Below are 24319 nucleotides of genomic sequence, written 5' to 3' on the forward strand. Positions count from 1 at the left end.
GTGGATTTGTCATTGTTTAAGATTATCTTTCTCTATTGCAATAATTTTTAAGTGGTCCTTGGCAAACTAGTTTTTACCTGTCAAGTTTTCATGATAATGACTTGCTTATTTTCCCATTAATTTGTATCTTACTGTCATAGTCATGAACTACAAAATAATGATGTAACATTGTTTTATGCCACATTACATTAAATAATACAACTCTTTGAAAATTAAGGCTATAAATAATTGAATTTTGAAACCTTTATATTTCTAAATTCAATGTATTTTGAGGTACGAAAAGGATATTAGTTCATTAAGGAAATAGTTTCAACTAAGTAACCATTCCCTTAATGCACATCACAGTTAATTAATAATCTAATTTTTGTTTAAAACATAATGTCTAGTTCATTCTGACTAGTATTAATCACAATTCCATAATATATCAGATGAACGAGAGAGTAGTGCCAATATTCTGGATGACAAAATGTCTACCCTGGCATCAGATATGGTGCAACAGCATTCTGCCCTTGCTGCTCCTCCTGGAATTTCTAGGCAGCAGCTTATCAACAGGTGGGTTCATAACAAATATGCTTGAAGCAGTTGACATCAAGATTTTTCAAATGTATTATTTTAGTACTTGAATGTATTAAATAGTAGTACAGGAGAATGCCGTAATATTGAATGTGCCTACAATTTGACATTTTATGATCTTGTGTAATTCTAATGGGAAAAAAGGAGAGCTTCTGTAAAGTTTGGAAGGTAGGAGCGATACTGATGGAAGTAAGGCTATGTGGACGGGGTGTGAGTCGTGCTTGGGTAGCTCAGATGGTAGAGCAGTTGCCTGTGGAAGGCAAGGGTCTTGAGTTGGAGTCTTGGTGCAGCACACAGTTTTAATCTGCCAGGAAGTTTCAATATTGCATAAACTGCCTTCTTTGCATCTAAAAGTGAAAATTTTTTTTATGCGTAGCATTTTCTCAGGTTTCTTCAAACTTCACCTGGATATTTGCTTATTGTTTATAGACGATGTCTCTCCTAATTGCTACAGCATCTTAGAAAACTCTTAGTAATTTCAGATAAAAGTTACAGTTATTATTTTAATTTTGCAATTTTTAAAATGGTTATTAGCATAAATGAAACAATCTCAGTAGGAAAATTCATGAACCTGATACATTTTAGTGGTCAAAAGACTGCTTGGGATAAAAGAACATGTACCTCAGAAATACAATTACAAATGATCATTTCCATAATATGTATGTTTTTCCCATTTTGTAATCTTTGACAAAGACAGATGATTGATCTCAGATGCTTTACAGATAAGATAGAAAATAACAAACAATGTATAAAAGTAAAATAGCTGGATGGTGTAGATAACTCTTACATAGTTGTTGCCATGTGAAAATGCTGACAGGCAGAAATTAGTAGAAATTCATATGTCTAAAAAGATGGATGCATGAAGCATACAACGTCCACAACTATATGTTTGTAAAATAGTTTGCTGAGAACCTGTAACCGTGGATGTACATGTAGATGGACTTTCCTATGTATCTGATACTTAGCTTTACCTGTAGGTAGGAAGCAGTATTTTTTCTGCATACATGTAGGAGATGAAATCTCTTTAAAAAAAAAAATAACAAAAAGACTGCCTCTAGTTAATTATCAGACATCTAAAATAACCAAGTCGTATGTGTGGTATTTTGAATTCTTACAGAAGAATAAAGTAATACTTATGAAACTGTAAATGGTTATATACCTTGTTGTGGTTGTGATGGTTGCCGTCTTCATTCTGAAGACAGGATCTACTGCAGCCTACATCCATCTTAATCTGCTTACTGTGTTTGACACTTGTTCTGTGTTTGCAAGTCTTACACCCACACTTATCTTCATTACCAAATCAATTCTTTTGGTCAGGCTGTGCCATAAATATTATTTTCTCTGGTTTTGTTCAGTACCTTCTCATTAGTTATTCAATTTACACATATTATCGTCATTATTATGCTGTAGCACCAGATTTCAAAAGCTACTATTCTCCTCTTTTCTGAGTTTTTTATTGGTCATGTTTTAGAACTAGGTAAGACTACCTTCAGAAAAGCCTTGTTAGTATTTAAATCTATATTCAGTGTTAACAAATTTAGCTTTTACGAGAATTCCTTTATTGTTATTGCCAAGCAGCACTATATATCGTCTCTACTTTGGCCATCAGCAGTACTTTTTCCACCTTAATAGCAAAACTCAGTGTCTCATTTCCTAATACACTTTCCTCAGCCTTGCCTGATTTAATTAGACTATGTTCCATTACCCTGTTTTGCTTTTGTTGATGTTCACCTTATAACCTCTTTTCAATACACTGTCCATCTTGTACAGCTACTCTCCAAAGTCATTTGTTGTGTCTGAGATTTGCTGATGGCATTTTAATTCTGTCAAAAGTTTTATTTGTTCTCCACCCCCCCCCCCCCCCCTCCCGCCACCAAACTGTAATTGTCTATTCAAATTTCTTCTTGGTTTCTTTCAGATCTTGCTCAATGTACAGACTGAACAACATTGGGGATTGGCTGCAACCATGTCTCACTCCATTTTCAGCTACTGCTTGTCTTTCATGACCTTCAACTCATATAACTGTAGCCTGGTTTCTGCACTACTTTTAGATAATGTTTCATTCCTTGTATTTTATGCCAGCTACCTTCAGAATTTCAAAGAGTGTACTTCAGTCCACATTGTCAAAAGCTTCCTCTGAGTCTACATATGCTATAAATGTAGATTTGGCTTTCTTCAGTCTATCTTCTAAAACAAGTTGTAGGGGCGGTTTTACCTCATGTGTGCCCAAATTTTTGCAGAACCCAAACTGATCATTCCTGAGGTTGGCCTCTACCACTTTTTCCATTATTTTGTTAATAATTCATATTAGTATTTTCCAACCATGATTTATGATAGTACGTTAATATTCACACCTGTAAGCACCTGCCTTTTTGGAATTAGTGTTACTAAATTTGCCATGAGGTCTGAGGGTATTTTGTCTGTCTCATATCTTGCACACCATGTGGAATATTTTTGTCAGAGTTGATTTTCTCAAGGATTTCAATAATTCAGAGGGAATGTCATTGCTCTAGAGGTTTTGTTTTGACTTATGTCAAATTTTTCTCACAGTATCATATCTCCCATCTCATCTCCATTAACTACTTCTTCTCTTTCTATAATGTTGTCATACAATTTTTTTCCCTTGTATAGACCCTCTGTGTAGTCATTTCATCTTCCAGCATCCCCTTCTTTGCTTAGTACAAGCTTGTCATCCGAATTCTTAATATTCATACAGATGATTCTCTATTCTCAAATGGTGTCTTCACTTTTCCTATAGGCAGCACCTCTGACCTAGTCATGTATGCTTCTGCAGCCTAGCATTTCACACGTAGCTATACCTGTTTTCATAATTTGCATATTCTGCCATTCTCATTTTTTAGACATCTACATTTCCTTCAACCAGCTTCATTTGCTACATTTTCATATATTCTCCTTTCATCAATTACACTGAGTACTTTTATGGTAGGGAAAGTTCTTGCAACGTGTAAATAATTTAAGAGTAAGGGAGACCACTCACATAATAGTAGTGTGAATTTTAGGATTTTTTTTTTGTGTGGGTGTCGATGACTCTACACTTCTACTATTCAGAGAGAAGTTAAATACAGTATAGTGTTTGTTATCCAGTTATATACTTTAAGAATTCTAATACAGGAAGATCTATCACAATCATGTTTGAATGAGTAAATGTATGTTGTTTCAGCCCCTGTCCAATATGTGGTGATAAAATTTCTGGCTTCCATTATGGAATCTTTTCATGTGAAAGCTGTAAAGGATTCTTCAAGCGAACAGTGCAGAATCGCAAGAATTATGTCTGTCTTCGAGGATCTTCTTGTCTCGTTACAATCTCAACCAGGAAGAAATGCCCTGCATGTCGCTTTGAAAAATGCCTAAAAATGGGGATGAAGCTTGAAGGTAAGACAATTTTATGGGGGTCCGGGAAACTGCCAGCAAATAACTTTGATGTATCTGTAACATTTGATTACAGCCAAATGAATGCTGCCTTTTTTATATTAATGTGTCATTTTCCAGATGATTTGCCCCCAAATCAGTTTAATTGTGACTTAGTCTGTTGCACTCTCTCTCTCTCTCTCTCTCTCTCTCTGACATAAAAATAGTACTGGGACTGAAGCAAACTAAAAGAGGGTTTGCACTTCTATGGAAACTCCCTGGCGAGTAGCGTGGCCCATTGTAATTCAGACAGGGATGAGCCAAGGCCTGTCCTTACCACTTGGTCACTTGCTCGCCAGTCATGTCACAGGATGTTGCAGTCGGTATGCAAACTCACAACTAGAATAAGTTCCAAATTCTGCAATGGGTAGCACCACTCTATGGAGGACATGTGTCCCAGCTTTCTCTCCTCCTGCAATGTTAACTTGTTAAACAAGCCACTAGGGTACCCCATTCCACCACTCAAAATATTACTGATAGTGATATTTCAACAACAATCTTAATAATTTTGTTTCATTCACGAATTAGTTTTGAGGATATAATTTTCTCAATAGTATAACTGCAATCATTATTATTGTCAATCATAAACAAAGCTTAGATTTAGTGCTAACATTGTGACATCTGGGAAAGTGTCTAGAATATTGCAGTTGCTGGTGTTACTGCAGCCATGAGTATTATTTCTAGGAACCATGTGTATGGATGTTGTAGTGATTCAAGGTGACTAAGTGTTTTGGATTTTGATACAACAGTTTTCTATACATTGCTATATCTGATACATTATTGACAGTTGGAATTAGCTCATCACATAGTTTCTAGGTTGCTGAATGCACTAACCGCATAATTTACATGACATCATTGGATAAAGAAAGTTGCTTTTGAATTTGAGAAAATAAAATAATTCCTATGCAGTTCTAAGTGCCAGGAATTATGTCAACCCTAGCAATGCTTACCATTGAAACAGATGCAGTGCTAAAATTATTATAACACATTTTTCAGTTGCAAACTCCAGCTCCCATCCCATTAGGGGGTAATATGGTATGAATCTGATCAGGTACACAGACACACTGCTAGATACACTCAGTCGACTGTAAACTAATGCAAACTGATTGCTACACAAACAGCTCAAGGAGTGAGGCCTATCCAGATGGAAGTGTCGTAGGTAAAGGCAGGTCAGTGTTTTTGTGGGTACTTATTAGTGCCCCCCTAGATGAAAACCAGTGAGATACATAACAGAGGCATTTGGTCATTACATATTTATACTTCTTTTATTATCAGAATGAGGATATGACAGATTATTCAAAACAAAATTCCTGTTGTAACTGCAAATCCATAGTGGCGATAGGTGATTGAAAATCTTTGACCGGTAGTGTAAACCCTCATGCTAGGTCAATGGCACTTGCACAGAAGACCATTATCTGAGTATCTGCTATGCAGATACTTCACACCCATGAGTTTTACCTATACACCTGTAATTACACTAGGACCTCCATGATAATAATTTATAGGCACACATCTTACACAATGTGGCAATGTCACTGTCATTTGAGCACAGATATTATTTCTGGATGCTATCAGGGATTGACAACAATAGTCATTATCACAAAAACCTTTCTGGTGTATGAATAGTTCCTATTGGGCACAGAAAAGACATTTTGAGCAACAATGGAATGTTTATTAGGTCACAAAGTGACAGCTTAACAGTTACTGGGTCATGAAATGACAGCGTACATATCAGATACAGACAAGGGACAAATACAGTCAGACAGGTACAGACACATGATAAGTACAGACTTGTGGAGGTGTACATATTGCTGGCTGGAGCTGACGCACTGCAATATAAATAGCATTTGCCTGCCAGGGGCGCTGGCTGTCGGCTGCAGGTGATTGAGGTGCTGGCCCATGGTACGCAACCTCTGATGGGGCCCTGGGGCACCCGAACAATGTGCTGCGTAAACTACAAGATGCGTGTTGTGGTAGTAGCGGTGGAGATGTAGTAACATACAGGTTATAACCAAAAGTATGGTTTAAAATCATTAGTGTTTGTGTCATTGATTCTCATTTCCTTAATGCTCATCTAACTGGAGCACAATACTTGCAGATGAAACTAGCACCATTGGTGAAACGTGTGATATTGATGTGGTTTCAACATGACGAGACTTCAGTACATCCAGAATCGTATCTCTGCTATGTATCCTGCTAAATTGACACAACGAATAAGTACCCTCTGGTGCTCACAATAACCTACTCTCATGCCAGTAAATTTCTTGTGGGCGTATATAAAACAGTGTAAGCAGATCACCACAGTGTGGCAATTTCTTTTATGGAACATGTTTCATCATGCCATATCATCTTTACACAGTCACCACCACAGAGGTCATTACTTTGAGGAGGTGCTTCACTAAGTGTTGTACAGTATCTTTTTTCTAGTCTTTGTGTGCACTACCTATTGGGGTTTGTTATTCACAATTATGTGTTTTGTAATTTTCTGAAACTGAATTAAGTGTGTAAGAAATTATTTTTACAGTTTCCTGGCATTTCGTTGCATTCACCTTGTTGACTTTGGTCTGTGAAGATGGACAAATGTTTGTAATATTTATGATATTCTGAATTGTATGGAACTAGATGGAATGGGGTAAATGAGCTATTGTGTATATAGATTCTCTCTGTAGTGAGCATGTGAAAACGGTGTATGTATTTTTATCTTTTGTAAATATTGCAACATCAACATAATCAATCTATATACACAGTGTATATACTGAACAGTTCTAAACAGACATGAGGGTTCATTAGAAACTTATGTCTCATAGCGGACATTTTTGATGTATCTCTGTTGGCCTTTACTTACTGTGAAAGTTTATTTAAATTTCATGTTGCCACACAGCATACGCTTATGTCAATAGTAGGCAGAGCTGTTCACTTCAGGTAGTACTGGTCAGTTATACACTTGCAGAATGAATGTGTACTTACTCTTTTACTCGGTATCTATTAGCCATGTCAGTTCCATAAGAGAGTGGATACACTGAGATGTCATGTTGAAATCTTCAGCGTCTTAAATATAAGCCTGAAAAAAGTTCATAAATTAATGCCATGTATTACCATTGTACCAATAAATTTTTTGAGATGAGACATGAAGAAATGGTATGCCATATGAAGTTAATAAATGAATTTTTGCAAAGCGTGTGTGCTTGTATGTTTTGTGGTTACTAACAAAAGATATTGTTTTCACAAAAGAAACTCAGTGCTACAAGTTAAATTTCTATTTGAAAATTTTAAGTATAGTTTTCCAAAGAACTTAACACCTTGACTCATTTTTGTAACATACATAGTCAGGACAATAACACTGATTTTGTTTTGCAGCCATCAGAGAAGACCGAACCCGTGGCGGTCGCAGTACCTACCAGTGCTCATATACGCTACCACCTAGTTTGGTAGCTGCACCTGGTAGTGACATGCCCAGCTACAAGCTCATTGCACCCTCTGGTGACCCCCAGGTTAAACTGGAGGCTCCAGATGTGGGTGCAGTGGCAGGAGGAAGTGTTTCTAGCACAGGCACTGCTGGAAGTTCGGGGTCACGGCCATCTGAAAAGCCTGCTGTTCCTCAGCTGTTGCAGGTAAGTCAAGTCAAAGTATTTGGTGCAGGGTTTCCTTTTTGTTAGTTCTGACCAACCTAACAACAACCAAGGAAAAATCTCATTCATAGTATCTTCTGTTTCCTTGTGAAAATAAATATTATAAGAGCACATTCACATTACATTAACTCGTGAAAATGCTTCATTATGAGTCAGTCACCAAATTCTATAATAATCTGAGAGTGCACATGTGAAAGGAGCAAAGAAATACAGGGTGATTCAAAAAGAATACCACAACTTTAAAAATGTGTATTTAATGAAAGAAACATAATATAACCTTCTGTTATACATCATTACAAAGAGTATTTAAAAAGGTTTTTTTTTCACTCAGAAACAAGTTCAGAGATGTTCAATATGGCCCCCTCCAGACACTCGAGCAATATCAACCCGATACTCCAACTCGTTCCACACTCTCTGTAGGATATCAGGCGTAACAGTTTGGATAGCTGCTGTTAGTTCTCGTTTCAAATCATCAATGGTGGCTGGGAGAGGTGGCCGAAACACCATATCCTTAACATACCCCCATAAGCAAAAATCGCAGGGGGTAAGATCAGGGCTTCTTGGAGGCCGGTGATGAAGTGCTCTGTCATGGGCTGCCTGGCGGCCGATCCATCGCCTCGGGTAGTTGACGTAAACTGTTTATACCAACGTTTAATACACCACCTATCAGGAAGTTTAACACCATACTTCGTTCGAAATGCGCGCTGAACAACTGTCGTTGATTCACTTCTGCCGTACTCAATAACACAAAAAGCTTTCTGTTGAGCGGTCGCCATCTTAGCATCAACTGACGCTGACGCCTAGTCAACAGCGCCTCAAGCGAACAAATGTACAACTAAATGAAACTTTATAGCTCCCTTAATTCGCCGACAGATAGTGCTTAGCTCTGCCTTTTGTCGTTGCAGAGTTTTAAATTCCTAAAGTTGTGGTATTCTTTTTGAATCACCCTGTACAGTATTTACCTGAGTATAAGATGACTCCATCCCCCCACCCTCATTTTTTAAGAGGCTCCTTGAGAAAAATTTATTTTTTAACATATTCTGACTAATCAAAATTACAAACTTTTATTTATGTAAGGTATCTGCCTAGAAAGTTACCATTACATCTATTCTAAACTTATACCATTTATTGGTTGTATGCATTTTGATAATACAAGGAGAAATAAAATAAACAAAAAGAAATTGTTTACATGAATTTTTATCTTAACTGCTCCTTTCATCTGTGGTAGCACTATTTTTAATCATCATTGTCATCATCCTAAAAGGAAAACTATGAAAAGTATCTTTGTTGTCACAAATATTTGAATCAGATTTTCATGTGCAATGCACTTTGTAAATCTTTAGTTTCTCATAACCAAATAAAATGCTGACTAGGGTTCAGAATCACATAATGGTTTCTGAAGGACAAGATTTTCGCCTTTACATAAAAAGCAGCAAAAACGTGTGTATAAGGTATCCATACATGTATGAGAACGTCTGTTGAAAACCTATTCAGATACAACAGAAGTTTGTCAGTTGATAGAATTTAATGCTGTTTGCCCCTGTGTTTCACAAAATTGTCAATTATTTAAGCAGAGCATTAGACTGTTGTTGTGCCTCGTTCATAGTTTCTCATGTATGCACCCATTGCACTAGATCCACGAGTCACATGTCATATGACTGATTGAACAAGATGAATATTGAACAAGATGAATACTGTATTGAGCTGTACTGGGGAAATCTCAAGTCTATTTGAATGAGCGTATTGTTTGCTAAACTTTACCCTTCAGAACTCTTCAAAACAAATCCATACAAAACCTCAAAAGCCAAAGCTTCATCTGTAAATATAAGATGAACACACTGTAAAACACAGAGCAATAAATTGTTGTTCATAGTTTCTCACCTATCCCGTGCCCTTGTGAGTCAAATGTCACATGATAGTGTGAGCAAGCTTTATACTGTATCAAGCACTTTGATGTATCACGAAATCTTGAGCCTGTTCAAATGTGAGTAATGCTTGGCCAGTGCTACCCTTCTGAATACTTTGGAGTATGTCTGCTCATGACCTCAATTTAGCCAAATCTCCAACTATAAATACAAGATGACCCCTATGTTAACTTAGTAACCTGCAGAAAAATGTTGACATCAGCAGAAATAGTTTAATCTGAAAATATAATACAACCCTGTATTTATGAAATTGGTGGAATTGGGAAAAAATATCTCCTCTTATAATCAGGTAAATACGGTAATGTACAAAATGGTAGAAATTTTGTTCCTTCACTCAGAGGAGTTGCGCCTATACACTTGACTTATTGTATGCTTACTAGCTGTTCACATAGTTAGATAAGTGGTATACATGAACATCTTTCTTTGGTATGCAACTTGTTGCACAATTAATTTTTGTGATACAGCCCATCAATTCTTGTGCAATTGTTGGATTCATTCTGTGCTCATAGTTGTTCCTAGTAAATTAATACTGCTCAATGAACTACAGTAATGTAATTTAAAGAGCTGTGAGTGATTCATTCAGATAATTAGGTGTATAATTGGGAATTTTTTCAGTATATTTATGCAAACAGAAGTTTAATCCCTTAGCTTTTATTTAAAATATTGAAGATGGACCCTGAAATAGAGACACACCTACTTACATACTAATTAAGCAAGTATAATTCTACTGCAGTTCAGTTTTGTGTCTTGTCTTAATTGAATGAAAATTGCAGCTGCTTACAAGTCAGTTCAAATCAGGTGACTATAAAGTAAATGTTTACCATGTATTTTTAGCTCTATAATTTCCTTTGGTTCACTGTTTGATTACATCCTTATTTTGGGACAGTGATATGCCTTTAAGGGAATTTTCCATAGTTAAGTTTATATTTTCAGATTAGATGATAATTTTGTTATGTTGAGTCCACATTTAAAGGATTTTTTTACTTTCTAGGAAATAATGGATGTGGAGCACTTGTGGCACTACAATGATCAGGAAATTCAAAAGCTGGCAGAACATAGTTCCAGTAGCAATAGCAGCAATGGAAGTTCCAGTACCTCTGCATCCAGTAATAATGGCCCAGACTTTCTCTCCAATTTGTGCAACATTGCAGATCACAGGCTTTATCGTCTTGTGAAGTGGTGTAAAAGCTTGCCTCTGTTTAAAAACATTTCTGTAAGTATGCCCCAGTATATGAACTACATACATGTTGTACCTGACGGATATAAATCTATTTATTTATGAGAGGTTTTGCATCTAATTTCCACATAATGTATCTCACTTCTGTGCCATGTATTTTTAAAATTTCACAGTATATTTTTGGTCCTTCAATGACATTTAGATTGTACATCACTAACAACAACAAAACCAAAATACTTATAACACTGGTATGTTTGCAAAAGAGATGATTGCAATTTTATTAGCTCAGATTATTCCAATTCTGAAAAATATTGTGCACAACATAAGGTTTCCATTTTTTAGCTTTGTTCATGATAATGAAATTGCCGAGAGGAAACAATAATCTCACAAAACAAGCTCAGTAATAGCTCCTCACACAAAAAGTATAAAGTAACATTAGTAAAATTGAACAGCACTACCTCATACCCCATCTTCTTCCAATTGAAGTTCAACTGAGACTACTCCGTATGAAGTTACAAATTATTGTAAATTGCATTAATACAGTCTGACAAACTTGTAAGGGTGTTTCAGGGGAGATTTTGTGGAGAAGTAATTTTTAAGAAAAAAATTCTTTGTTGTCCCATTTGAGAGATAATTAGCACTGATATTAGTAAATCAGGCCATCACATGTGGAAATTCTAGTGGCCTGCCAGAGACACTGTTGCCAAACATGTTCTTTGTTTGGTTTCCTAAAATCAAACAAGTGAGTGATACAAAAATTGTACGTGGGTGACAGTAAGGAACGAATCTAAGCCAGAGGCTGAGCAGTCTTGTGTGCCATCATCTAGGCTATGAGAACAACTGACATTAACAGTATCTGGTGGGTCACTTGAATTTGTGTGCGTAACAGCCTGATTGATTGACTGTAATGCAAATTAATTCAAAAATGGTGCAATGTATCAACTTTTTTTCGTAACAATTATTAATCAGCACAACCTACCCTGCAACATCTGTAAAAGCTTTTCAGACTGTTTCTGACCACCCTGTATGAATACATCTTAATAATGGTCATCCTACTGTGATAACAATTTACTTATGGACAAAGCATGTGGCTTTCCTTTACACACGTTAGCCTACAAGTCAGTTCATTACAATTGAGAAACTGAATAAAATACACATAAAATAACTGATAAAACTTTAGACAGTAGTAGCATGCATGCTGTGTGACAGTTGTAGAGCAACAGTATTGTATATGACATAATGTAATTGTCCATCATACAAAAGGAGAAAATATTAACAGCAGGTTAAATATGACAGAGATGATGAAATGGAGGGCATAAGAATGTATGGAAGGTTTTGTGGCGGTGTTCGTAGCGACAAACACTTGGCTGTAGAAATGGCTTACGAAGTCACCGTCACACTTTTAATAGCGGGCCGACCGGTCCGCTGGAACAGTGAACAGAAAGATGAAAGCCCAAACACTCATATTAAATAAAAGTCGGTACTTATCTTTTATTAATGAAGATACAGTAACACAGTAGTGAACTCGGTGTCTACAGAAATCTGTCTAGTTCGAGTCGGAGCGGCTAGGTCAGCGTCGGCTGACGACAAACAACAACTCTGCTGCGATGAACACACAACTGACTACCAAGTACACAATTCGGAGGCGAGTATACAACTGAGCGGCGAATACAGAACTGCCCTAGCGCTCACGACTCCAGCACTTAAGAAGCCAGAAGCCAGCGGTGGCGCGCGCAGACTTGCGGCGATTTCCTGTATCGCTGGCGCTGCTTATGCGGACGGCGTCCGGACTTTGATGCTGCCAACCTTTTGGCAGCGGGCTCGGTTGGCATTACTGGCTAGGATACAACAGAAGGGAAGAATACAGACCATACAATAAAAATGCAGGTAAAAGGATAATGAAGTGGAATGTAGTATAGCAATAAGAAATTAAGTAAATGGGAATGGAGAATCTGATGCAAACAGAAGTAGAAATGTGGAAACAGGACGAGGTAACTATAAATAAAAATGAATGTTATAAGAATAAAAGCAAGAAAGAGTGGGAGGTGTGGGTGACAAGGTTGATGCTAGATGTTAGTTGACTGGAATGCATATTATATGTGAACTGACTGACTTAATTTCCAAAATAGCACAGTATACAAAGTGATACTGTACTTCAGGGGCTGAGATTGCTTGTGTACTGGAGACCACTGGATGCCACATAACCACCATTAGCTCTTGATTCATTGTAAAATATTATGCAAACCACATGGATAGTATTCCTGTTCTTATGAGTGAAGCTCGAAATGATGCAGAAGAGCCCTTCACTAATGCAAATTTATCAGCAATTTCTCTGGTAAAAAATAGTTGTGTGTGACAGGAAAAGAACAGAGGTCACTCCTGTGTATAAAATGGGCAAAACAATAAATTCACAGAGTTACAGTCCAAGACCATTAACACCTGTCTGTTTTAGGGTCCTTGAGCATATTCTAAGCTTGAACAGAGTGATATTCCTGGAGGAAGAAATTTGCAGGTGAAATACATCTTTTGTTATTCACACATGATACCTTGCAAACAGTATTTGCTGGTGAGTAGGTAGATTTCATTATTGTAGTTTCCCAAATGGCATTTGACATTGTATCATATTGTCAACTGAAAACCAAGATGACATCATACGGAATATATTTACAAATATATGAATGGCTTGCAGAATGTTTCGCTAATAGACAACCGAGTGCATTATAGTGGACAGAGAACATTAAACATAAACAAAAGTAGCATCTGGTGTGGCCTAAGGAAGAGTAATAAAGTCATTAATGTTCTCAGTATTCATAAATATTCATCAGATGTGGTTGGTAGCACTGTTTGATTGTTTGTTGACAGTTCCGTTACCTGCACGATAGCAGGATAGGATCATGAATCCATGCTGTTTTCTTCCTCCAGGAATATTATTGTCTTTGAGCTTAGAATATATACTAGGATTCTATTATATGCAGAAATTAATGAACTTGGACTGTAATTCTGTGAATTTATTGTTTTACCATTTTTATAAACAGGAGTGACCCATGCTCTTTTCCTGTCACACACAACTATTTCATACCTGAGAAATTGCTGATAAATTTGAGTTAGGGTGGGACTCTTCTGCATAATTTTGAGGTTCAGTCATAAGAATGCAAATACTATCCATGCTGCTTGTATGAAATTTTACAATGACCTAAGATCTTAGGATGATTATGTGGCATCTAGTGGTTTCCAGCATTCAGACACAACTAGATGATTGCAAGGAAATACAGAACAACTTAGCCAGAATTTCCACCTCGTGTACTGAATGTCAACACCCAGTAAATGTGAATAATGGATGATAATGCTCTTAATAAAGAGTATCTGTCCACAGTATTAATGATAATCTACAGGAGCTCCTCACATTGTTTAAAGATTTAGTCTAATACCACAGACTTACATGAAATGGGAATAACATGTAAAAAAAGTTGTAAGGAAGTGAATGGAAGACTCAGATTTCTTGGAATGAGTCTTGAAAACAGCAGCACATTTATAAGGATACAGCATACAAGAGTACTATTATGAACAGTTCTAGAGTACTATTCCAGTATTTTGATGTTTTTATCAGGAAATTATGACAGCAGACATTGAACAAATACATGTGTGTGCTGTTAGGACTGTACCATGTAGGTAGAGCTCACATAAAGCTTTAACATAAATGCTTGAGGCAGTGGAATGGGAATCTTTGTAAGAGAGACCACTTTGTGCTATTATAGTTCTGTTGAATGAATTTAGAGAATATGTGTTTGTGGAAGACAATGATTTTGCTGTTGTAATCATTTACATGCATAGAGATCATGAATAACATAAGAGCAGACTAATTCATACAAATACTAACAATTTTCTGTCCTACCCCATTCATTTTTTCATAAATTGTTTTAAAACAGCATGCATTGTCTTTACAATTCACTCCTGATTTCAGTAAAACTGTACCACTTTTTGTTTAAAGTAGAATGGGAGGATCTAAAATGTTTTCTTGAAAGTTGTTGCTACTATGACACTTTAACATTTGTACCTATTTTTCTCTTTGCAGATTGATGATCAGATAGCTTTGTTGATCAATGCATGGTGTGAGCTGTTGCTGTTTTCTTGTTGTTTCCGTTCTGTATCAACACCTGGTAAAATCCGTGTCAGCCTAGGCAAATCATTATCCTTGGGACAAGCTCGTGAATTAGGGCTTGGAGCATGCATTGAACGTATGCTAAACTTCACAGATCATCTAAGACGATTGCGGGTTGATCAATACGAATATGTTGCAATGAAAGTCATCCTTCTGCTCACATCAGGTATAGTAATTTCTGAGTTGCTCTTTATTATATTATTATTTGTTTAGAATTAAGAAAATTTAGTTTTGTTAATCGCTAGTGGAAAAATTCTTGTTACTTCTTGATAGTTTAAACTGTTATTATTGACAGATTGAAAAAATTATGAACAGGAAGTTGTAGTCATTCTTATTCCATACAGTTTGCTGTTAAAGAAAATGAACATGAAAATCCAACAGTGCTATAGAGAGGTAATTGAAGGAAGTTTCAAATTGACTGTTATTGATTCAGTTCAGTTACCCAACAGCATGCATAAAGTAACTGCTTTGTTAAGTATTAATAGTTGAAGTCACAGTAAAACAAAATTGTTCTAATGGTGGACAGGAACTTAAAAGAAAATCATTTAAATGCCTTAATTTTTTGGTTCTTGCAACATTAGTTGTGATTCAAATACAAAGAAACTCATTATTTTTTTCCGTAGATGCAAGTGACTTGCGAGAGTCTGAAAAGGTTCGTGACTCCCAGGAGAAGGCTCTGCAAGCACTTCAGCATTATACTCTTGCTCACTACCCTGAAATACCATCCAAGTTTGGAGAGCTGTTGCTGCGAATTCCGGAATTACAAAGAACGTGTCAGGTAAGAGAGCAACTGAATGACATTTGTGTATTTGCATTATTGTTAATAGGTTTTTTTCACATTTAGGTACTAACTGAATTTCTTGTCCACCAGGTTGGGAAGGAAATGTTATCTGTTAAAAATAGAGAAGGGGAGGAAGGTCCAAGCTTCAATTTGCTCATGGAACTACTGCGAGGGGACCACTGATAGTGTTAAAAGTAAGTAATGTAACACTGCACAATTTCTGTAACTGAAAGGAAGTGGTTCTGTATCTGGTGTCTTTTCTTGTTGAAATGCTTTTTAGCTTGTTTTATTTATTGCCTTGCATAACAGTCTTGAATTTACTAACAAAATTTGTTCTAAAATTACAATGAGATGTAACCTGCATTTTGGGGGGGGGGGGGGGCACTAGATCTGGCAGGTATGGAATATTTTAGAAGACAAATGGTGACTTTCAGTAGCCATAAAGAAGTTCTAGTTCCGACCCTGTTAAAACTTGGATAACATAACTTTTACAGCATTTTCTTTAAATAAAAACGCCTGACTACACTATATTTTTTTCTGAGAACTAAGGAGTGGGAAGGGGGGGGGGGCACTGCCCCTTTTCCCCCCTGGTATGCGTGTCATTGGGCAAGGTCACACAGATTGTAAATTGAGAGGAATCAACCTGTTTTGAGAATAAAGGGAGGCATAGAAAAAGATCAACAATTTTAGTGTATTAATATCTTATCAAAAAATTTTTTGGTTGTAATTGGGAGTAACATACATTAGCATATTTGGTGATCGATCAGACTGAGCTGTGTTAGTAATGACTTTACATTTTATTTAAGTGATGATTGTGCACCAAGAACAGACGAAATACAAAACTCAGCTTCAGTTAGCGCAAGTTTGGTGAAGTGAGGATTTCTGTAAAAAAAAGTGGTTTTCTACACTATGTTTGATAGCATTTGTGTGAGTGATCTTCATTACCAATCAGCTTGATTAGCATGTGTGTTATGGAAATGCTCTGTGATCTTTGATGGAAGCCCTTTGAGGAAAGAAGACAGAGACTGCAGAAAAATTTTGCTGCTTCCATTTTTTTGTGTTGTATAAGGATCATAAGGAGAAAATATGGGAAATCAGGGCTCATACAGAGGTATGCAAGCAGTAATTTTCTTTCACTCCATTTTTGACATAAAGAAAATGACTAGCAGTGACTAGAAGTATCCTCTACCATGCACTGTAAAGTGGCTTGCAGAGTATGTAGATGTAGATGAATAGGTTTTTAGCTCTTCATTTACACAATTTGAATATTTAACAACAAAAATACTCTGCATACTTTTAGTGACAATGTTTTCCAAAATATGGGAAAGAAAGTGCAAATTACAATTGTGGTGGTGGTGGTGGTGGTGGTGGTGGTGGGATTGGTGGCGTGAGTGAGGAGCATCTGTGGAGAGGCCAGACAAACATAAAGTTCCTGAAGAGGAGCATCAGACTTCAGTTTCATGAGCAACAGTTTAGATGACTGACTCATCTGGCCTTGTAACAGTAACCAACATGGGCTTGCAGTGTTGGTACTAGGAATCACTGAATGCAAGGAAGATTTGTTTGGATTTGATTTGTACAGGGAGACAATACTAAAGTTTCTTAGCCCTGTGTTGCTCACATCAGAACTGAGTTAATTGTGAAACTCTTTTCCTTGTTGTTTTAGTAAAGCTTAAAGTGTAGTAGGAGACCCTTTACTAGTTATTTATTAGACCCAATTTCTTTTGGAATTAATGACCTGAATATTCCATGTCTTTTAGCCTCCAGTGCTTCGCATTGAAGAATTAAATCTGGTGCAGTTTCATTCCCCTTGGCACATAGTCTACACTTATTAGTTGCTTCTTTCTCTATACCACTCACGTGCAAGTATTTCTTAAAGTACCCATGGCCAGTTATTAGTCGTACCATGAGCTCAGTATGTCTCCTGCTGGAAACCAGGATAGCAGAAGTTCCTCTTAAAAAATGCTTTTGGCATCATTAGCTTGTCATTTTGTTATTTTTCAATCTTAGTCCAATATTCTACATGCTGCTTATTGAGCCAGCGAAGAAGTTTTGATTTTACATCATCTTATTGATAGTTAGGACAGGTTTGAGTCCAACAAGTTGGACTCATCAAACCAGTCCTTGCCAGCCTATTGACTTGCTTCATTGCAACTGATTCCCGAGTGATCAGTAGCCCAGGCTCATAGCAGATTTAGCTTTCCCCTAGGCTTTCAGGGCATTCTACAACAATATTTTATCTCACTGCAGGGGCTGATAAGAGACTTTAGAGCTGCTTGGTTGTCAGAATGATTGTACATGCCATGATCCTTGTAGCACCTATGCATATTCTCATCCATGCACACTCTAATAGCAAATATTTACACCTGGAAAACTGTGGCTAGCTTCCTTAGAGAGACTGCTCTCTCTTTCCCAGGCTGTACCCCATAAACCCAGCCCCAACACCTCTGTCTGTTTTCAAACTGTCTTCAAACAAGACTACGTCTCTTGAACAATATCGTTGTTTGTTCTTCCACTGCTCCCTACTTCCAACAGTTACCTTCTAAGGTCTATTGAAGCAGCTGGAGTTTCTTTTATAGTCAGCCCACATTTCCTTGACCATTCCTATATTTACCACATTTATTATATTAGTGTAGGGTACTGGATATCCTAAATATTTCCAGTTATTCATAGTTTCCTTCACTGTAATCCATGGTCTCCATCACAGCAGTGAGTGTGCTGCTGATTATGCCTGTTATGGCTTAGCAGGCCAGCCTTTCCACTTTCTCAAGCTCCTTAGCAGCCACCTTTGGTTCTACTTTATTCCACCATACTATAACTGCAAAAGTTATCATAGCCCTTATTACAGATACTGTGTATATCTAGTACATACTCTTGGGGCTTCGACCTCAGTCTCTACCATAGGCCCTTCCAGTTCACATAAGAGCACCTTTAGCCTTGGAACATATATTATTCTTTATGTGATGGGTCCATGTAGTTTCACATCCAGGATTACCCATACTTCACTAACCTCTACACGTAGAATTTTTCCAGAGAGATTAAGATTCTTATGAATGTCATGCATATGCTTCCTCATGAATGTTACTGAAACAGTTTTCCTGAGACTGACCCTTAGATTATGTTTCCTGCACCAGTTTTGCACTGTGTTCAGTGCCATTGTTCTACAGTACTTGCAAATTTGCCAACAATTACTATGAATAAATTGTCTGCATATCTGTGGCAAAATTAGCCTCTAGTATTTAACTCTTTAATGAGTTCATTGACCACTGGGTTCCAAAGTACTGGAGACATAACACTTCCTTGTGGACACACTCTAATGGAGTTGTTCACCATTTTCTCATTCATCATGGTAGCTTATACCCTTCGTCTGCTCATTATGGTCTTACTCCACCCGCTTAAAGTGGTTTTAGTACTGACTCTTTTGTGGCTATAACCATGGATTCAAAGTTGGTGTTGCTGAAAGGCCCCCTCAGTATCCAGTAAAATGCAAAGAGGAATTTTCTGAAAGTGTAGCACTTTTTCCATCTCCCCAAGAAATTGGTGAAGTACTGTTTCACATAATTTGGCTGGCTGACATGCCTCCCAATATTTTACCCATTGTCCTATATTTCTTGCAAAGTTCAACAGTATTCTTACCTGCTTCCTTTACAATTCCGGGTTATTATAGACAAAGATCAGTTGATGTTGTGCACTTCTTTGTGATTGGGTAGTTTACTAAGTACGATTTCCTTAAGATCTACTCGATTTGATATCAAAGTTTTGACTTCAAATAAGTGTCTTCCTACGATTCCTAAAGGCCATGGTCTGTTTATTATCCAAATTGCATGTGGTCAGATAAGGATGGCTACATTGCCACATGTCATTGTTTGATGGAACTGGACATTAAAATGGGCCATAAAGTTATGCCAGTTACTTCTTCCCTTTGTCTATTCTTGAAGTTAAATTCCCTACCCCTATTCAAGCTCTCTAAACTGCTCACCAATAGGTAATCATGTAAGTACTTACTTCTCCTGTTGGTGTAAGTGCTTCCCCACACCAGGTTGTTAGTGTTGGCATCACATCCAACCAGAAGTTGCTCGTCCAGCTGTGAGCAGACCAGTCTCTTTACTTCCTGGGAAGCAGCAGCATTATCGTTGCAAGGAAGGCAAGCTGAGGCCAATACAAAATTCCTCATGCTCCCTTTTTTTACACTGTTTCATCCTTATGGGTCACTAAGTCACTGGAGCAGAAGTCCATCATTGGCATGAATGAAGTTCTATTCTCAACACAAATGCATGTTTGTTGTTTAGATTTCTAACACAAGTCAACTTACCTCCAGCTGAAACTTCCTGGCAGATTAAAACTGTGTGCCCGACCGAGACTCGAACTCGGGACCTTTGCCTTTTGCGGGCAAGTGCTCTACCAACTGAGCTACTGAAGCACGACTCACGCCCGGTCCTCACAGCTTTACTTCTGCCAGTATCTCATCTCCTACCTTCCAGACTTTACAGTAGCTCTCCTCTGAGGCCTGATATACTCTCCCCCCCCCCCCCCCCCTCATGTAGATGTGGTTCCCGAATGAAGGCCACGTCCACTTCCTATCTTCCCAGAAGACAACTCGCAGAGGCAGTTCGCCCCTTACTGTGTTACAGGTTTATCTGCAACACCTCCAGCCACCAACATACTGCCATGGCCACTTCCAGTGGCCTTAATTACCCAGATGGTAACCTGCAAGAACCATAAGTACAGTTTCAGGTCCTGTTCTTGCATTGCCCACTGGGATTCCTCACAGACTTCCATCACAAGGGTGTGGACATCTAATACAACCTTCCTGTTAATTATACTCCAGTCCTCTGTTGAGATCTTCTGGTTTTGCACACATATTTTCCTGAACAGACTCATTGGAGGAATATCCTTAAGAAGTTTTGGTACACAAATTGATAAATTTGCAGTCCTGAATAATTCAGCCACTTTCTTGACCAGCACCTTCACCTCTTACCATGAGATATCTGGGGACCACTTCCATAGGGCTATCCACTGTTCCCATGCTCTTACAGACAAAGATAAGAGTACCCTAGTCCAGATATACCTTCCTGAATTTGGGACATAGATTTGTCTCCTCACCCCCACCCAATCTTCTCAGTCATCTGCACTAGTTCCTCTGGATGGGAGGAGATTTTGACCAATATTTCAAAGCAAGATTTTAAACTTTAAGACATATTCATGGGCAGATGTGGACTCTGACCATAATTTATTGGCTATACATTACAGATTAAATACTGAAGGCACTGCAAAAAGGTAGAAAATTAAATAGAAGGGATCTGAATAAGCTGAAGATGTTGTTGAGGGTTTCAGAGGGAGCATTAAGCAACGACTGGCCAAAATAGTCAGAAAGAATACAACAGGAAATGAATGGGTAGCACTGCAAGATGCAATAGACAAGGCAACAGAAGATGAAATAGGTAAACAGGCAAGGCCTAGTAGAAACCCTGGGATGGTACAGGAGATATTGAATTTAATTGACAAAACGAGGAAATATAAAAAAATGTTAGCCTCCGATAGCTGAGTGGTCAGCGCGACAGAATGTCAATCCTAAGGGCCCGGGTTCAATTCCCGGCTGGGTCACAGATTTTCTCTACTCAGGGACTGGATGTTGTGTTGTCCTAATCATCATCATTTCATCCCCATCGACGTGCAGGTAGCCGAAGTGGCATCAAAGCGAAAGACCTGGCGACCGGTCTGCCCAACGGTAGGCCCTAGCCACACAACGTTTATATAAAAAAATACAATGAATGAAGCAGGCTAAATGGAATAAAGATGTCTAAAAAGTGAGGTTGACTCAAAATGCAAAATGGATAAGCAGAATGGCTTGTTTACTGATGAAAGGCTGTGGAAGCATGCATAGCTAGGGGAAAGATAGATGTTAGCAATAGGAAAATTAAAGAGACCTTAGGAGAAAAGAGTTGCACCTGTATGGATATCAAGAATTCAGATGGCAAGCTAGTACAAAGCAAAGAAGGGATGTTGAAAGGCATAAGGTATATGTAGAAGTGCTGCATAGGTGACATGAAAATGAGGCTAATACTACAGGAAGGGAAGAGGAACTAATTGAAGGTGACATGTGAGATATGACACTATGAAAATAAAATTTGATATGGCACTTAAATCCCCTGGAGCAGTGGAATTCCCTTCAATTTATTGAAATCATTGAGAGAACCAGTCATGACAAAACTATTCCACATAGTGTGCAAGATATGAGATTGGTGAAATAACCTCAGATGTACAGAGACTGTAATAATCTCTGTTCCAAAGAACACAGGTGGTAAACGGTACGAATACTACAGAATCATCAGTGTAGTAAGTCCTGGTTGCAAAATACTGACACAAATTATTTATAGAAGGACAGAAAACTGGTACATACTGATCTCGGGGTAGATCAGTTTGAATTCTGTAGAAATGTAGGAACACGTGAAGCAATGCTGATACCAAGACTTATCTTAGAAGATAGATGAAAAGGAAGGAAAACATACATTTACAGCATTTGTAGATTTGTAGAACACTTTTGACAATGTTGACTGGACTACACTCTTTGAAATTCTGAAAGTAGCAGGGCAAATTCATGGTGGTAAAAGGATATGTACACCTTGTACAGAAAGTAGATTGCAGTTATTTGAGTCTAAAGGACATGAAAGGAAAGCCATAGTCGAGAAATGTGTGAAACAGGGCTGTAACCTGTCAGCAATACTCTTCAATTTGTACACTGAGTAGGCAGTAAAGGAAACCAAAGGAATTAAATTTCAAGGAGGATAAATAAAAATTGCGTGGTTTGTCAATGACATTGTAATTCTGTCAGAGACAGTAAAGGACTTGAGAGAGCAGTTGAATGAAATGGATAGTGTCTTGAAAAGAGATTATAACATGAACATCAAGAAAAGTAAAGCACGAGTAATGTAATATAGTAGAATTAAATCAGGTGGTACTGAAGAAGTTAGATTAAGAAATGATACATTGAAAGTAGTAGAGGTGTTACACTATTTGGGCAGCGAACTAACTGATCATCACCAAAGTAGAGAGAATACAAAATGACTGAACATAGCAAGAAAAACATTTCTGAAAAAGAGTAATTTGTTAACACCCAATATAAATTTAAGCACTTAGGGTGTCTTTGCTGAAGGTATGTGTCTGGTGTGCAGCCTCATACAGAAGTGAAACATGGACATTAAGCAGCTGAAACAAGAAGAGAACAGAAGCTTTCAAAATGTGGGGCTACTGAAGAATGCTGAAGATTAGATGGGTAGATCAAATAATTAATGAGGATGTACTGAGTTGAAATGGGGGAAAAGAGAAAATTGTGGCATGTCTTGACTAAAAGAAGGGACTGATTGATAAAATGCATCAAGAACCATCAAGGAATTTTCAGTTTTGTAATGAAAGGAACTGTTGTGGGACGGGAGGTGGAGGGAGGGAGGGTGATGGTCGTGGTGATGGTAAGAATTTTCAAGAAGACCAAGGCTTGAATACGGTAAGCAGGTTTGAGACTTATCGTACAAGTCCATGGACCACAACGCTACCTTTACTCATCTAATTATTTATCTTCCATGCAGGACCCCCATTAAATGGTTCTCAATACTAAGAGGTTTCAAAGTTTTAATAGTTTTCATCTGAGAAATCCTGCTTAGATGTTTTTTTCTCGAGATTCTGTTTTAATAATGTGAACTGTAATTATTTCTGTAGATAAGGTCCATAAATGAGAAAACGTGTTCATATCCTCTGTAGTTCATCTTATATAAAAGTTTTATAGAGCTGACAGGTTGAAAAAGTGTGCCATTCAAGCTGGTAATTACAGTAAGGCAGCAAAGAAAAATCTCAAAATAAATCTGAAGCTAAGCATCATTTCATAGTTGTCATGGATCATTTCCATGGCACACTGCACTTGGTACTTTCATCAGGTGAAAATTAAGAAGGGAAAATGTCCTATGGATGGGTGGAGGTGGTGGTGGGGAGGGGGGGGGGAGGAGGGATGGAGGGGGGGAAGTCGGGGAGGGGAGTGAGTTAGAGACTTCCATACAACAGTTGGTGATGAGGCAGATACAGATGAGATGCAGTTGTGAGCCTTATTCGGAAATCCCTGTCACTTGTTTAGGGTTGTACCTCAATCAGTAAAACGGAACCTGTAAGGGGTCACTTTGTTATCTTTTTCTCATGAATGGGTTAAGGTATAAGCTGAAATTTATGTCAGGTGCTAAGGTCTGTGGCCCCTTGACATGGCAAATAATTTAATCTTCCAAGTCAATGCACTGAAAGGATAATACAGCCAACTATGTGACGTATTTTGATACTTGAGTGCTCACTCAGCAAAACTTACAGATGAACTACCTATATGCATGTCAGGCATGGTAGTCTAGTGGTAAAGTGCATGCTCAGAAACAGAAAGGTTGTGGGATCAAATCTTGGTCAGCACATAGTGTTTTTTCAGTCCCAACAATGTGAGGAATCACCAAAAACAACTCACGGTTCAGATTCCGCATTTAACTGTAGGTCCCCTTTCCCTGGTTGGATGATAGGGCTAGGTTAGGGTCAGCCAGGTCAGCAAAAGGTCATCCAGTAGAATGACTTGCACCAGGCCACTGAGCCACACAAAATTGTTATCTATACACATAATTAAGT

The 24319-nt window shown here is 37.8% G+C and overlaps 1 protein-coding gene across 2 annotated transcripts in view; it reads left to right on the top strand.

Moving 5' to 3' along the window:
- Window positions 1-24319, top strand: part of LOC124721242 (nuclear hormone receptor FTZ-F1 beta) — a 411982-nt gene that overhangs the window by 382065 nt on the left and 5598 nt on the right. For both annotated transcript variants that reach the window (XM_047246101.1, XM_047246102.1), the window contains exons 11-17: window positions 429-552; window positions 3755-3966; window positions 7360-7613; window positions 10548-10769; window positions 14806-15058; window positions 15516-15670; window positions 15764-15867. In XM_047246101.1, coding sequence (XP_047102057.1) covers window positions 429-552; window positions 3755-3966; window positions 7360-7613; window positions 10548-10769; window positions 14806-15058; window positions 15516-15670; window positions 15764-15856 — 1313 coding nt within the window. In that variant the 3' untranslated portion in view covers window positions 15857-15867. The remainder of the gene's footprint in view (window positions 1-428; window positions 553-3754; window positions 3967-7359; window positions 7614-10547; window positions 10770-14805; window positions 15059-15515; window positions 15671-15763; window positions 15868-24319) is intronic.

Source organism: Schistocerca piceifrons, chromosome X, assembly GCF_021461385.2.
Source record: "Schistocerca piceifrons isolate TAMUIC-IGC-003096 chromosome X, iqSchPice1.1, whole genome shotgun sequence".
NCBI lineage: Eukaryota > Metazoa > Arthropoda > Insecta > Orthoptera > Acrididae > Schistocerca > Schistocerca piceifrons.